This window comes from Perca fluviatilis, chromosome 4, assembly GCF_010015445.1.
Source record: "Perca fluviatilis chromosome 4, GENO_Pfluv_1.0, whole genome shotgun sequence".
Taxonomy (NCBI): domain Eukaryota; kingdom Metazoa; phylum Chordata; class Actinopteri; order Perciformes; family Percidae; genus Perca; species Perca fluviatilis.
In genome coordinates this window covers 29270005-29285388 of record NC_053115.1, presented here as the reverse complement: position 1 = coordinate 29285388, position 15384 = coordinate 29270005, and the positions used below count along the sequence as shown (strand labels likewise).

The 15384-nt window shown below is 42.4% G+C and overlaps 1 protein-coding gene across 6 annotated transcripts in view; it reads left to right on the top strand.

Annotated features, from left to right (window-relative positions):
* Nucleotides 1-15384, top strand: part of LOC120558148 (plasma membrane calcium-transporting ATPase 1-like) — a 106527-nt gene that overhangs the window by 85447 nt on the left and 5696 nt on the right. For all 6 annotated transcript variants that reach the window (XM_039799065.1, XM_039799062.1, XM_039799068.1 and 3 more), the window contains 7 exons: nucleotides 385-472; nucleotides 1300-1406; nucleotides 3258-3449; nucleotides 6861-7074; nucleotides 7265-7476; nucleotides 9507-9614; nucleotides 11761-11943. In XM_039799065.1, the coding sequence (XP_039654999.1) occupies nucleotides 385-472; nucleotides 1300-1406; nucleotides 3258-3449; nucleotides 6861-7074; nucleotides 7265-7476; nucleotides 9507-9614; nucleotides 11761-11943 (1104 nt within the window). The remainder of the gene's footprint in view (nucleotides 1-384; nucleotides 473-1299; nucleotides 1407-3257; nucleotides 3450-6860; nucleotides 7075-7264; nucleotides 7477-9506; nucleotides 9615-11760; nucleotides 11944-15384) is intronic.

Below are 15384 nucleotides of genomic sequence, written 5' to 3'. Positions count from 1 at the left end.
TGTCCAATCTGAGTTTTCTGTCGCACGACTAAAACAACTTCTGAACGTACATATGGTCCACCAAAACAAGTTCCTACCCGAGGCTATTTGGCAGCGGCTCCATGCGGAGCTTAGCGCCGCCCATGACGATTGTGATTGGTTTAAAGACATGCCAATAAACCAGAGCAGGTTTTTTTTCTCATCACGGAATGCTGTGTGGACTAGCCAGACCCTCCTTTGCAGCACTGTGGAGGAAGGTCTGGCAAAGCGAGACTATCTTTACATTGATGAAGGTTTTATGCTTTCATTACTCTGGCAGCGATTGTAATTTCACAGTATTTGGTACAGAGTGTTGTTGTGTAAAAAGAATTTGGTGAAACTATTTAGCTTTGTCTTTATTCCTAGGTGGAACAAGAGCGTCTGGACAAAGTTTGGCCCAAACTGCGCGTTCTGGCTCGTTCCTCGCCAACAGACAAACACACTCTGGTCAAAGGTGGGTTCAGTATTTGACCATGTATTGTATATTGTTTAGGATGTTTTACTGCTGCTTACATGTTTATTTGTCTTTGTGTACCAGGTGAGATAGGTGTAGTTCTAAGCCAAGTCTATTATTGGTTGAACTTTAATTGAAGTAATCGTGACATGTTTGTGTTTTTAAATACATTTGTTCTTCTTTCTGTAATGTTCATTCAGTCACTCAGGGTTGCCAAGTCTGTATGACAAAACCAGCCCAATTGCCAATCAAAACCAGCCCAATGGCCAATAAAACCAAACCCAGACCAGAACTCAAAATATTCCCCTCCCAAAACATATTACACTATACCTTATTCTGCTCTTAAAGTTCAACAGCATTACTATAATTGCCAAATGTATTGTAATATCTGCAAAGTAACACCCTAAATGTGTACTGTAGTGTAAATAGTGTACCAGCATTAGCAGTTTGCCCTTAAAGTTAATCCACCTAGGTCCTAAATTGTCCTTATGTAATTAGATACAGTATATTATTATAAATAAATAAATCACTGTGCACATGTAGACCAATTCACTGATGCACAAACTAACCTGTTTTGTTGTAAACTGTGTGCTAGTCCGTTTGCTGCTTTTGTTAGAGGGGCAGGTGATGGGCTGGGGGCATGTCGTGTGTGTGTGTTTGTGTTCGTGTGTGTGTGTGGGGGTGGGGGGGGTTTGGTCTACCCAATCAGCAGACAAAACATTCAACCCGCCGCAACACTTTAAAAGTAGCCTAATTCCGCGGGAAAACCGCGGACCTGGTAACCCTGCACTACACTGACATGGAGTATTGTTTTTGTTGTTGATCAGGTATCATCGACAGCACGGTGGGCGAAACCCGACAGGTGGTGGCGGTGACAGGAGACGGTACCAACGACGGCCCCGCCCTCAAGAAAGCTGATGTTGGCTTTGCCATGGTAACCTCTTCCTTATATTTTCATCTGTTTTTTTTCCACAGCTCCTCACTGCTTTACTCATCTGCTGCTCCAGTTTGCTCTGCATCATTACCAAAAAAAACAACTTTTGAGTTAATTACATGTTTTATTTATATATATATATATATATATATATATATATATAAAGGCAATCTTCTCTAAACGTCATCCACAATAACTCTTAAGTTTAATGTCATGGATTCGGCTGTGAAATGGAAAAATATATCAATAAATATTGAGCTGCCACTGGGGCCACTGTGCCACTCTACTGTCACATTACCGCGCTTAATCTCCAAAGACCAACACTCACACACAGAGGGACAACACAGGGACTGATTGTGTCTTTTATACTTCTGATTTATGTCTGTCTAATATACAGACAATAATATCAGTCTTACATCCTGGTCACATGAATCTGTTACATGTTATAAATCATATATAAATACATAAAGCTAACAAACCCTGGTCCCTGATCTCAGTCCTTTTAAATATCAGTGAGTTTTATCCTATTTAGTAAAATATGCATATACTTTAATATATCAATACTAACAATTTTACAAGCCATGCTGCTGTGTTTTAGACTTTTGGATGTATTTCAGAAATCTATTGGTTTTTCATTCATTGCTGTGCAATAAGATTTGTATTCTCCTCATACAAATTGTTCATAAATTATGCCCAGCATACAGTAGTGTTGAAAATAATAATATGACATGTCTCCCTAAGACATGTAGTGACTGCAATTCACCTTGTAAATAAAGGGTGTGAGGGCTCTGCTGGTTCAAAGGCTTAAATGCAGTCATGAACTAGCAGCAGCCCTGAGAAATACTGCTGAAATGGAGACAATTGAGAGAACAGACACTGATTGAAACCTGAAGCAGTTCTGCTCACTGCCACAGTGTTTCTCATCAATGAATGTTTCAGCTGATCAGAAAATACTCACAGTGTCGTTTCTCCCAGCTGACATCAGAGCACAAAGAGTTACACAAATGCACAAATGATCAGCTGATGTTGTAGCCCATGCTGCTAAATTGAACATCAGCTGCCTCCTCTGTGCGTTGTTGTGACCTTTGTTTACTGAGGAAAGCGTCTCCTGCAGGCCGTTGAGCAGCTGCTGTGCTGTCAAACATTAACTGTCCCTAAACACAGTACAGAGGCAGCCTGGGGGTTGAAACCAGTCACCTTTCAGTCCTAATGAGTCCCATTTGGAACATTTTCACTTTACACCCAATTGTCCCAGTTTAATTATCACCTGTTCAGCTGGAAAACAGAGAGCAATCCACCTCTGTCTGTCAGTGAGAGTCCTGACTGCAGAGAGTCAACTCACATCACAGCTTCTGTATGGTCACTGTTAACACGCCACCAGTTCTCCTGTTTTCATTTTACCACTGCGTAGGTTGACTGGTTTTCAAAATATATATAATTTTATAAATCATTTTTCTTTTAAAGGCTCAGTAATTTCCTTAAACAGCTGGTCACTGTACTTTTTATTGAGCAATTATATTTCACATACATTACATTTTTGCATTCAAAGCTCTTTTGCATAGGTCACTGTCATTTTTAACAAACGTTTCTTAAACAGGAAGAAATAGTGCATTTATTGGGGACTCATTTCAGCGGTGGATTAATCCACATTTGGCGCTCTAGCGAGTAGTTGTGGCAGCAGGACAGTGTATGAATAAATAATAAATAAACAGTGTGGCACACTGATGGGTTTTCAATAGTTTTTGGACAACAATGGAGCTCTATGGCACAGAGGAAGAAGCTGCTATCTGGTCATTCAATCTGAAATCATAAACCAGGATCTGATCGTCCCCCTCTGCTTCTTCTTATCAGGGAATTGCCGGCACAGACGTGGCAAAGGAAGCGTCTGACATCATCCTGACTGACGACAACTTCACCAGCATCGTCAAGGCCGTCATGTGGGGAAGGAACGTCTACGACAGCATCTCCAAGTTCCTGCAGTTCCAGCTGACCGTCAATGTGGTGGCCGTGATCGTGGCGTTCACCGGCGCCTGCATCACACAGGTAGGCCGCAGGCTGCACACTGATGATTACTGCTCATGGTGTCATCACGGTTGCTCAGACAGGTCTGAGCTAACATAAGAATCTGCTGGTAAAGCTGACATTACCCAGCCGGTTTAAACCAGTCCATTCCTCATTTGTTGGTGTTTATAACGGACAGTTCAGTCTCTGTTACAGCTGGTATCTTTGGTGTTTTTATGGTCCCAGGCTGCCAATATCATCATGAAATCATTCGATCAAATTACAATTTTATTGTCCATTTGTGTGCACATAATGTATGACAATATTCAAATTTTTGAATCCAATTTTTTATTTAATTTTCACATCATTTTCCAGAACAAACTCTGATTGGTGTGATCCAGCCATGGATATAACATCCTGTGCGTAAAAAAGGACATTTCCACTGTCCATTTTTCATTAAAACTGAACTCAAATAATGACCAAAATGTAACTGAAAAGTCAAGTTTACGGTTTCATTTTCAAGTTTTAGGTTTCACATCTACCAATTAAAAAAAATAATAAAAAAATCCATGTCACACATTTCATTATCATAATGTCAGTGTTTAGCCTTGGAGTACACTGACAATAATTTGTCTGTGGATTTTTTCATTACATTTTTCATCTTGTAAGGAATCATTTTTTACATTATTTTAAGTTTCATATTTTGTCATAAATCCTCCACATAAATGGAAAATGAAATTTCAGTTTCATTTTAGTATTGGCACCTCTGGACCTCTGTGTTTTATATCCGTATTAGTGGTATGACTCTGTGGATGGAAATGTTGATCGGTCCATTACTGCAGTACTATTTGATGGATTGTCCTGATATTTGGTTCAGACTGAATTTAAAAAATGTTGGTGATCACCGGCCTTTCCATCATTAGGTCAAAATACCAATTTGTGCAACACCTTTCTTTGTGACCAAATACCTGCAAAACTAATGACATTGCCATTAAGCTTAGCTCTACTTTGTGTTTACTGCTAATTAGGCCCCCCCTTATGACCCTAAATACGTTAAGCGGAAAAGATGATGGATGGATGGATGGATGGATGGATGGATGGTTGGTTGGATGTTAGCATTGACATTTTGAGCATGTTAGCATTTAACTCAAAGCACTGCTGTGATGATGGTTGAAAACATTTAGAGAGAAGAAATACTATGTACTTCTTTGACAACTGGAAATCTTTATTTTCTACATTATTTGACCTTACTGCCTCTTGAGGTTTTAAACTTAAGGATGAGTTGTGGGCTTAGTTTGACTTCCTACAAGATATAAAAGTTAACTTTTCCTCCACAGACTTCAAGCTGTAATATCACCAGGATTAAATGTTCCATGTCCCTGCCATCAGTCAGCTGAACCAACCTGATTCAGGATGCACACGTTTGAATGAAAGCTTGAGAACAAATGAGAGTTGTGTAACGTGGCGGCTGCGCTGCATTCTGTTGGGGAATCAGTATTTCTACCTTCTCTGTGGATTTTTGATGTTTAAACATGAACTGTAGCTCATGTCCTGATAGTTATATTGAATGTTGAGGCTCACTGTTGTGTTTTCTGCATCTGCTCTTCTGCAATTTTCTTTTTGATCAAATTCCCACAGAAACATGAACGAGAGAGTGTCTGTCTGAGCGCTGTGAGGAGAGGAGGCAGCCGTGTCACATTTTCTTTGTTTCATAATGTGTCTCTAATCAGAAAACTGAACTCCTGGCACAATATAAAAAAAAAAAAAAAAAAAAAGTAACTAGCGGCTGTGTATTAAATGAAAGGCTCACAGCTGGCAGGACAGATAACTAACTGGGCTACAGAGTCGAGAGCACAAAGTAGGCTAAGATACAGCCTGAAACCATGGCAACACGTCGCCATCATAATCCTGCAATATAACGGGAACTCAGCAGGTCTGTGGTCTATGTGCTGTGTTTTCACTGATCATCCGTCGCTTGGTCTCTGTTAGGCCACTGACATGTTGGCTCAGATCATTAAAAGATGGTGAACTGATTTATGTCTTTATTGTATGTACAGAGGAAGGTCTCTGGAGCGTAGGGTCCAATAAAATGTGTGTAAATGCTTTTTCCTGCTTTTATATGCACTTAAATCAGTCTAGCAGTCAACACTATATCATTGGTTATTATAATGGTAGTATGTATATAAAAATATACATAACTAATGTAAATCGCTGTATTTTTAAAGCACAAAACCTACTCAAAGGAAAACTATCAATTTTACACATCAAAGTATGTTTACAGGTGTTGGGGAGGACTACTGTGCTTGTAAAAGAAGTTGTATAAAGCTGTTTTGGCTCCAGAGGGAGCTGCAAAGTCTTATATTATAAGACTTTGCAGCTCCCTCTGGAGCCAAAACAGCTTGCCTCAAGTGATGTCACTTCAGAATCAGAATACTTTATTGATCCCTTCTGGGAAATTGTTCAGTTACAGTTGCTCACAGTCAAATGTAAGACATACTGTAAATAAGAGTAAAGTAACATAGCTAGTGCAAAAATAAGAAGGAAAAAAAAAGTCATATTTACAGTAGTAGTAGAGAACAGTATTCTACTGAGTAATTATTGCACATAATTGTCAGCGTCGGTCGGGGCTGAAGACTACAAGTTTAACAAATGGAGAGGAAAAAAAGTTAGTAAGAAGTGAGCTTACCATCACCATTAGGTAACTCAGCATCTTTTTAGTAGAATATTTCCTGTAAATAGAAATATTTAGAGTTTATAGTTTTATTTTCTGTCCTGAAAAACATGCAGGAGAGATGGAGGTTCGTACTTCAGTCCTGAGTACTGTCTGGAAGTCGAACACGACATTGATTAAGTCAGACAACATGCATTTAAAAGGAAGAGCTGGGGTGGATGTGGTTTGCAAGTGCTAGCAGAGATGCAGCAAGGTAGGCTGGGAAAAGCAGTTTAAATAGAGCGCACTATTTGGAAATCCAATCAAAAGAGGGAATCAGCTGAGCCATCAGCTGGTGTGCTGGCTTAGGAACGGTCAGCTATGAGCTGATATAATAGCCGAGCTTGACCTGCTATGCTTCGTATGTGCCATTGGACATTGTGCTTCATTCAACTCACATGTACAAACATGTCTCTGAATGCCTCTGTCGGCCCGGCTGGGGTCAGAGGGCTGCAGACACAACGTCATGAGCTGACACTCTCAAAGCGGGTTGAGACCGAGTGTGAAGTGAATTTTAGAGGCGGCGAAATTGCATATGAGGTCAAACCGCTGTTGAAAAACTGAGGTGAAGAGGCGTTTGTTGAAAAATGATTTAATTGGCAATGAAAAATGTTGCATTTATCCCAAAACTGTATTACTCCAAATGTGCCATTAGGCAGGCGTGTTAATGGTTGGGTTTGCTTTGCGGAAATTAAACTCCTGAACTCACCACCCTCCTCCTCCTCCTCCTCCCCCTCCTGCAGGACTCCCCTCTGAAGGCCGTCCAGATGCTCTGGGTCAACCTCATCATGGACACTCTGGCGTCTCTTGCTCTGGCCACCGAGCCGCCCACCGAGTCTCTGCTGCTACGCAGGCCGTACGGCCGCAACAAGCCTCTCATCTCCAGGACCATGATGAAGAACATCCTGGGTCACGCCGTGTACCAGCTCGTCATCATCTTCACCCTGCTCTTCGCTGGTGAGTTTAACAACTAACGGCATGCAAAGGGGAAAAAAATCCAACTGGAGAAACCAGACGGGTTACCTCTGTGGAAAAAAAAATCAGTTTGTTCAGGTCTGTGAGGTCTTTAAGTTGTGGAATTATTGTTCAGTCTGGAAAAGTCCGTATGATAGTATACGTTCATATTTATTATTTGTTTGTTTCTCAGGTGAGTCGATTTTCGACATGGACAGCGGCCGCAACGCTCCCCTGCACGCGCCCCCGTCGGAGCACTACACCATCGTCTTCAACGTGTTCGTCATGATGCAGCTCTTCAACGAAATCAACGCCAGGAAGATCCACGGAGAGAGGAATGTGTTCGAGGGCATCTACAGGAACCCCATCTTCTGCAGCGTAGTACTGGGGACCTTCGTCCTGCAGGTAACTCCACCACCACCGCAACCATCATGACATACATCATCATCATCATCATCATCATCATCATCATCTAACGCAGGGATTCACAAACTGTGAGATAGATCATAGATTTGAATTAAAGTGTAAAAAATGATGAAATTAGATCATTGGTATAAAGGGAGGGAAGAAGGGGATCAGGGAGTTTTACCAGCTGAAGATGGCTTCATAATTGCCTGGCGGAAGTTAGTTTGATAATCACAGGGCTGAAGCTAGGCTGACATGTACACTAATCTGTGTCGATAAATCCCATTAAACGATCAAAATTAACAACGTGTTAGTTCGTCTCTCGATTACCCCCGACTTCCATGCTCTGTCTGTGGCTCTCAGCCTCAAGCTCTTTGGTTCCTACCGAAGACATAAAGCTTTCAAAACAGCTCACAAACATAGTTTCATTTTTACTAAAGATATTTTTTTACTCAGTTATGTACCTAAAACCGCTGGTCACTGTAGTTTTTAATCAAACCAACAGCAAAAGGAAATAGTGCTTCTTTCGTGGGGAGTATTTTTGAGCAGTGCATTAATCCACATAGAGTGCTCTAGTGAGTATTTTGGAGCAGCAGGAAGGTGTATGCGGGTTTGATTCAATGTGTGTGTTCGAGGTAATGAAGGAACATGTCCCCCAGTGCAACAGTATGGCTGTGTTTTAGTTTTTGGGATAATAATGAGGCTCTATGGCACAGAGGAAGAAGATATATCAGACTTTGGAAACCCACACAGACACTTGTTAAGTCGGATGAATTCATTGTTAGTTTGGGCCTACACATGGGATTCGTTTACAATAAGAAAAAAAAATAGGGGCGCCTGGGTAGCTCACCTGGGGGTAAGAAAAAAAAAAAAAAAAAAAAAAAAAAAAAAAAAAAAAAAAAAAAAAAAAAAAAGAGAGAGAGAGAACCAGCGAGAGAACCAGCATTGGCCAAGATTACAGCTATGTCGCGTTAGCATGTAGCATCTCTACATTGGTTGCCTGTACATTATACAGAAAATGTAAAGGTTTAAATGATCACCTACAGTGTAAGTAATGTATGTATAAGATTGGCTCCTCAATATATTTCGGACTATCTAGCTTCACATGAGCCAGGTGCAGTCTGGGATCTCTTGTAGATCTCTAAATGATTCCCAAGTCAAGGCTGAAAACCAGAGGAGCCTTTGCACTTAGGGCCCCTCAACTTTTGAACTACCTGCAATATAGCTGGCAAACTGTTCATTTAAATCTTTTTATTGAGATGAATTGCTCATTATTTTAACCTTATCGCTTATATTTTATTGCACTTTACATCTGTTGGTTTTACATCATATGTATGTGCTTTAAAAAATAGTACCATATGAATAAAGTTATTATTGTAACCAAACAATGTTACACTTTTTGTATTTAATTACAGAGAGAGAGAGAGAGAGAGAGAGAGAGAGAGAGAGAGAGAGACTCGCGGCCGCGGGTTCGACTCCGCCCTGCGGCCCTTTGCTGCATGTCATTCTCCCTCTCTCCCCTTTCATGTCTTCAGCTGTCCTAAATAAATAAAGGCCTAAAATGTCCAAAAAAGAATCTTAAAAAAAATAAATAGAAGACCAGCCCTTTTAAAGGTGCACTATGAGTTCCTGCGTGACGTCACTTCTGTTGACGTTCCAAGTAAATGCCAAACAAAACACAGCCAGCTCACCTCTCCCCCCATGTTTCCTTAACTGTCATGACTAACTGACTAACTAACCCCCACACCCTCCCCCAACCATCTTGTCTGTGATTGGCTAGAGTGGTTTCTTGTATTTTGGTGCACAGCCTGTGCCCCTGGTGTTTGTTTGACGTTTCCGACCCCTGTGTTGTCTCCCGAGACCGTTTCCCAGTGTGTTCAGGGGGCAGGCAGCTAGCGGATCAAGGAGAGATGCCTACGATTTGAGACAAAAATGAAATCGCGCTGAAACCATGCAGGAGCTCATAGTGCACCTTTAAGACTGAACCATTACTCGGCTAACACGTCCCGTACGTTTCTTTTCCTCCTCAGATCGTCATCGTTCAGTTCGGAGGGAAGCCGTTCTCCTGCACGGCTCTGACCATCGACCAGTGGCTGTGGTGCGTGTTCATCGGTGTGGGAGAGCTGCTGTGGGGACAGGTGAGACCAGAACCAGAACCACAGGTGTTTAGCTCTGAACAAACGGCTTCAGAGCCGAATGTGGAACACCAGCTTGAGCTCTGAGAATAAACACATACGGGGGGAGAAGATGAAGAGGTCTGTGGCAGCAAACTGCTGTCTGTCACACTTCTGCTGCTGCTGCTGCTGCAGGGTTTCCGTCACGACCATCGCTGTGGTAATGAGCGCAGCACATGAAAGCAGCGCGACTCCTGTTTTACGTGCACCGAGGGAAAACAAACCCAGCGTGTCAGTCCCTCTGTGGATGCACACAAACACACCGTCACATGCAAGATTCGGTTAACGTGTACACACACAAATGCACACGCAGGCTTAGAAAGCATACAATATAGAAAAAAAAAAAGAAGTTCAGTCACAAGAAGCCTGGTGGGTTCATTTGGAGGGCACAGACTACATAGAGACAGAAAGATGCTGACAGAAACGGTCTGATCTGAAGTCTGTGGTTTATTTTAGAGGTCTTTTGTTTCATAAGAATGTGACCGAAATGTAAAAAGCCGATGTGCAGCAGGAGGCTGCGTGTATCTCTCGCTTCTATTCTTCTCGTTTAATCCAACAATAATAGTTAAGTCAATACACCATTACATCACATGTCCATTTGATTAATGATAATAATAAGATATGTAAACATAATAATAGTAATGGAAATTAACAATAAACAAAATACATTGTGCAAGGTTGTCATATATATCGGATATATTCAGTTTATTGTTTAAAGTGGCTATATGGAACGGTCAGTTTGTGTTGATTCTAGCGGCCCCTTTGGACTAAAGCGGTAGTGTTTTTACCACACCTACTGTCATAAAGGGCTTTTCTTTACGGTGCTGTATTGCCCTAACCTGACTCAGCCAGATGGATTGTTCGCATTTGCTCGGCATATCCATCTGGGAACTTTCCGTTGGAGAACTTTTGGCAAGGGGCGAAAATACTGGTTAGCTGATTGGATAAACCATCTGTCTATCACCACCTATGTTGATGATAGACGGGCCAAATCGACCAATTTGATCAAACTCTTGCCGAAACCAGTCGGGAGAAGAGCAGAAACATCTTTGCCTCCGAGAAAAGCCTCCAGTGCCGTTTTTTTGCTCTTCCTTCTCTTGAAGGAATACTTTCTAATTCGGATAAAACTTGCGAGGTAGCTACTCTCATCTCATCCGTGGAAGCGGCCACGTTGTTTAGACTAACAGTCGCTTCTCGTTGCGTCACAGCTAAACCCGCCTCAAAGCCAACGCTGATTGGTCGGTCATATGGCGAACGGCTCCAAATTTTCTCTATCTCAAGATGCCAGACTGATCTGCGAGTGGAAAACTGGAGCTCGCGAGATCAGGACGGTCTCACGAGGCTAGTATTGCCCCACTGTAGAATACTGAGTTAGCGTAACCAGGAGGTTATAAAGTCGCAATGAATGTTTTGCTCAAACAGAAAAACTTTCATTTACAATAAAAAAATAAGTTAGAGATGCATCGTTGCATTTCAAGTGTTGCATACGGTAACTTAGCCTTTGGATGTCTCGTGAGCTAAACTGGGCAACGTTATCACTGTCACTGTGTCACAGGCCAGAGCATTATGAGATTGTTGTAGCAACTAACAAAAATAATGACCGTAATAACTTAGATTAATATAGCGCATTTCAAGAAACCCAAGTACAAGGGGACAAAAGATAATAGTAGGCCAACACAAACACGGACTAAAAGGAATAACACGCCCGCCCTAAATGGAAAGGGGACGTAATTTAATGTCGGCTACAACGCACAACCACATCTCGCATTGTAAAGTTATTTTATGAATGAAATTACATACCTGAGGGCCAATTCGGGGTCCGTTTTGAATCATTTACAATCCCGTAATTGTCTCAATCTGTTGAAATCCTGACTGAGCGTGACTCGGTTTCGGCAGTCGTCTTTCACTTTCCCTTTCCCTTTTAAGCTTTTAGTTGTTCAATTTTCTTCTTTTCTGTGATGGCTCTGCCCCAGTATCAGCCAGAACTCCAACAGATAGCCCAAGCTTTATGCCGAGTAGGTTTCATCTTGACTAGTAAACTGACCTCGATGTGTAAAATCGGTGGAGTGATCCTTTAACAAAATAATGTTTAAATGTTTTTCATTCTCAGCTGATCTCGGCCATCCCCACCCACCGCCTGAAGTTCCTGAAGGAGGCGGGCCACGGCACCACCAAGGAGGACATCCACGAGGAGCAGATGACGGAGGGCGCCGACGAGATCGACCACGCCGAGATGGAGATGAGGAGAGGCCAGATCCTCTGGTTCAGAGGGCTGAACCGCATCCAGACGCAGGTACGCCCGCCGCACAGAGACACCCAGCACACCGCCAAGACCAGCTTTACCTGGAACTTCACTTTTCGTTTCAGTTTTTTTTTTCTGATATCACATTTCCAAGGTTGGTGACTTAAATATCTGTTGTGTCATAATAGCTGCAGAAAACATCCGTTGCCATAGTGATGCAGGGTAACCTGACTCCGACCAGATGGATTGCTTCGCATTTGCTCGGCATATCCATCTGGGAACTTTCAACCAATCAGTAATCGACCAATCAGATCAAACTCTTGCCGAAACCAGTCGGGAGAAGAGCAAAAACCTCTTTTCCTCCGAGAAAAGGCTCCAGTGCCGTTTTTTTTTGCTCTTCTTTCAATGAAGGAATACTTTCTAATTCGGATAAAACTTGCACGATAGCTACGCTCGTCTCATCCGTGGAAGCGGCCACGTTGTTTAGACCGAACAGACGCTTCTCGTTGCGTCACAGCTAAACCCGCCTCAAAGCCAACGCTGATCGGTCGGTCGTTTGGCGAACGGCTCCAAATGTTCTCCATCTCAAGATGCCAGACTGATCTGCGAGTGGAAAACTGGAGCTCGCGAGATCAGGACGGTCTCACGAGGATAGATGCGGGGGGCTCTGGAAGAAAAACTATGACTTTTTGGACTTGTTTTTTGTTTGTTTTCGTATTAGTTTTTGTTTGTTTGTTGTCTCGCTGGGGATCTGTCGTTTAAACCTGCGAGCTGTTCAGGTACATTTCTGATCGCCGTCGTCTGCAAAGCAAACTTAAAATCCTATTCAGTTAACCCTCCTAGTCCTCGACTTCGTCCTCCCAGAATCAAAGAATCGCCAGCTGAACCAAAGGGAGGTAGAGAACGGTGTTTCAACAAGACCAAGAGGAGAGACTGAATGAACTAAAAACATTTCTGTCCGTTTATAAGAGCTGCAGATTCAAACAGGAGTTAGCAGTAAGAAGTTTAGATTATTAGCTTGAACGTGTGCCATTTTGGGCTCAGTGTTTTTGCAGAAAACAGGTGAACACAATATCTTGATAGGAATTATGTCAGATTGGCGCAAATAAAAGATCTTTTAGTTATTACAAACTAGAGAAAAGTAGCAGAGTAAATGGTTTCTGCAAACCTCGGAAACTACCAGCAGTAATGTTAAAAAAAAAAAAAGAAAAAAAAAAAACTACATACATGATGGTCTATTGCACAATAGTTTTCCTGTCCTCAAGAGAGAAAAAAAAGGCATAAATCGTTATACATAACCACACTAAGCAGCTAATAACATGTCTCCACTCAGAGTTTATGTAACTGAGAACCAGAGGCTGAGGGAGAATAAAATGTTTCTTGGATTAGAGGTTGGTACTTTAGTGTGGATTTATTTTGCTGAACTCTGAAGGAAACTACTAAACTCTGGAAGTGAAAAATGGTTTTGGTGCGACATGCACATTTTATGTTCACGTTGTCTATTTGCTGCTCACATCTGTGTCAGGTCAGACTGTGAAATACAGTAGAGCCGATGAACTCTTTCATCACATTTTAAATCCAGTTCAGACGAGCGGATTGGTTATTTGTGCCTCTGAATGGAGCTTCATGTCGAAACCGTCCTCCACGTTTTAAAATGCTCAGCCACGTGTTTGTGGTAAATTAAAACACAGTAGAGTGTGTGGAGGTTAAACCGGAGATATTTAACACAGACACTGTCATTGTTAATTTCACACTCTGCTGCAGAGCTTTAGTACAAAAATTAAAGACTGCATCCAGCGTGGGACAGAAGGCTCACTGGAGTGTGGCCAGGTTGGATCATTGGGTAGAGCAGGCGCACATTTACTGGGAGGTTTATGCCTCGACGCAGAGGTCCAGGGTTCGAATCTGACCTGTGACGATTTCCTGCACGTCTTCCCCCTCTCTCTCCCCTTTCTCACCTAGCTGTCCTGTCAAAAATTAAAGGCAGAAAAGCCCCAAAAATAATCTTTAAAAACGAAAAAAAAGCTCACTGGATATTTTTATTCTTCAGCCGGTCGGTGTTGGTGGTACACAGCAGCACCTTCACAGAGCCGTCTTCCCTTGTGACTCATCTCACAGTCTGAGACTCTGCTGTGTGTGTGTGTGTGTGTGTGTGTGTGTGTGTGTGTGTGTGTGTGTGTGTGTGTGTGTGTGTCATCCTCCTACAGGATACATCTACATTCACTGAGCATTAGCATGTCCACAGGCAGTCCTATTCAGTCCCTGTGGGGTTCATTAGCCTTGATGCTAACACCCACCTATAGTAACAACAGCCAGCGCTCTGCTCTCTCTCTCTCTCACACACACACACACACACACACACACACACACACACACACACACACACACACACACACACACACACACACACACACACACACACACACAGTCAGAGAGGTCAGGTGTTTAACTCTCAGCAGTGGACCAACTTATAGTTGTTGTGGCCGCAGGAAAAACACATCTGAATTCATAACAACTGATATCTTCTTCCGGTCTTCAGTTTTTCTGTTTGGCCATTTTTGAAAAAGTCTCAAAGACTCAAACTAACAGACAGAATATCAGACTTTACTGGCATCTTGTTCCAAATGTGTTTTCCAGACACAACCAACAGTATCTTAACAGTAACAGTATCTGGCTGCAACAGTCAGATTTACATTTTTATTTAAAGCAGCTATATATATAAATGTTTTGTATAATAAATATGATGAGTAAATGACTTGTTTTGCTGACACAAAGCGCCCCAAAAAAAGGTTTAAAAGCTGAGGTTCAAAGCTCATTCTTGACCTGGAAACAGTAGCTTACAAACAGAGTTAGGAGCTGGATGAGAAGTTCTTAAAAATGGAAATTTAAACCTCTACAATTCAACGACAACTTGGCAACTCCACCTGCCTTATAAGCTCACGGTTTACGATCTGAGGCCACAAAACGGACGGCCGTGTGCAGACCTGAGACGGAAACCCGGATTCTGATGCGATTCCGTGTCAGAAAATAACCTCCAGCTGGCCTTCGTGAAGCCGCAGGGCGTCGTGAGAGGAGGAAGTGATGCGTGGAGGAACAGAAATAAGGCTCTTCTGTCTCCATCATCAGACACGCTGTAGAGAAAAGTGGAAGCTCTCTCTTTTCTTTTCATGTCTGTGTATCTGTAATATCAGTCTGTCATCCTCCTGGGATGGGAGGATGAGGGGATGGAGGGGGAGGCAACGAAAGGCTGCAAGCTAATTAGGTTCTTATCTCTCCACGCTCCTCTTCCTGTCCTCCTCCTCTCTAATCCTGGTGGGCAGCGTTATGCCGCTCAACGCCTCGACAGTCAAACACAGTGGGGGAATAATTGGTACAAGCAGCACCTCGCTGCCCAAACTTTATCAGTCATTCGGAGTGACACATTTTCTCCTCTTCCTCCACCGCTTCTTCTCTCAGAGTGCTTTTTGAGTCGGGTTTCAAAAGCTCTTTATT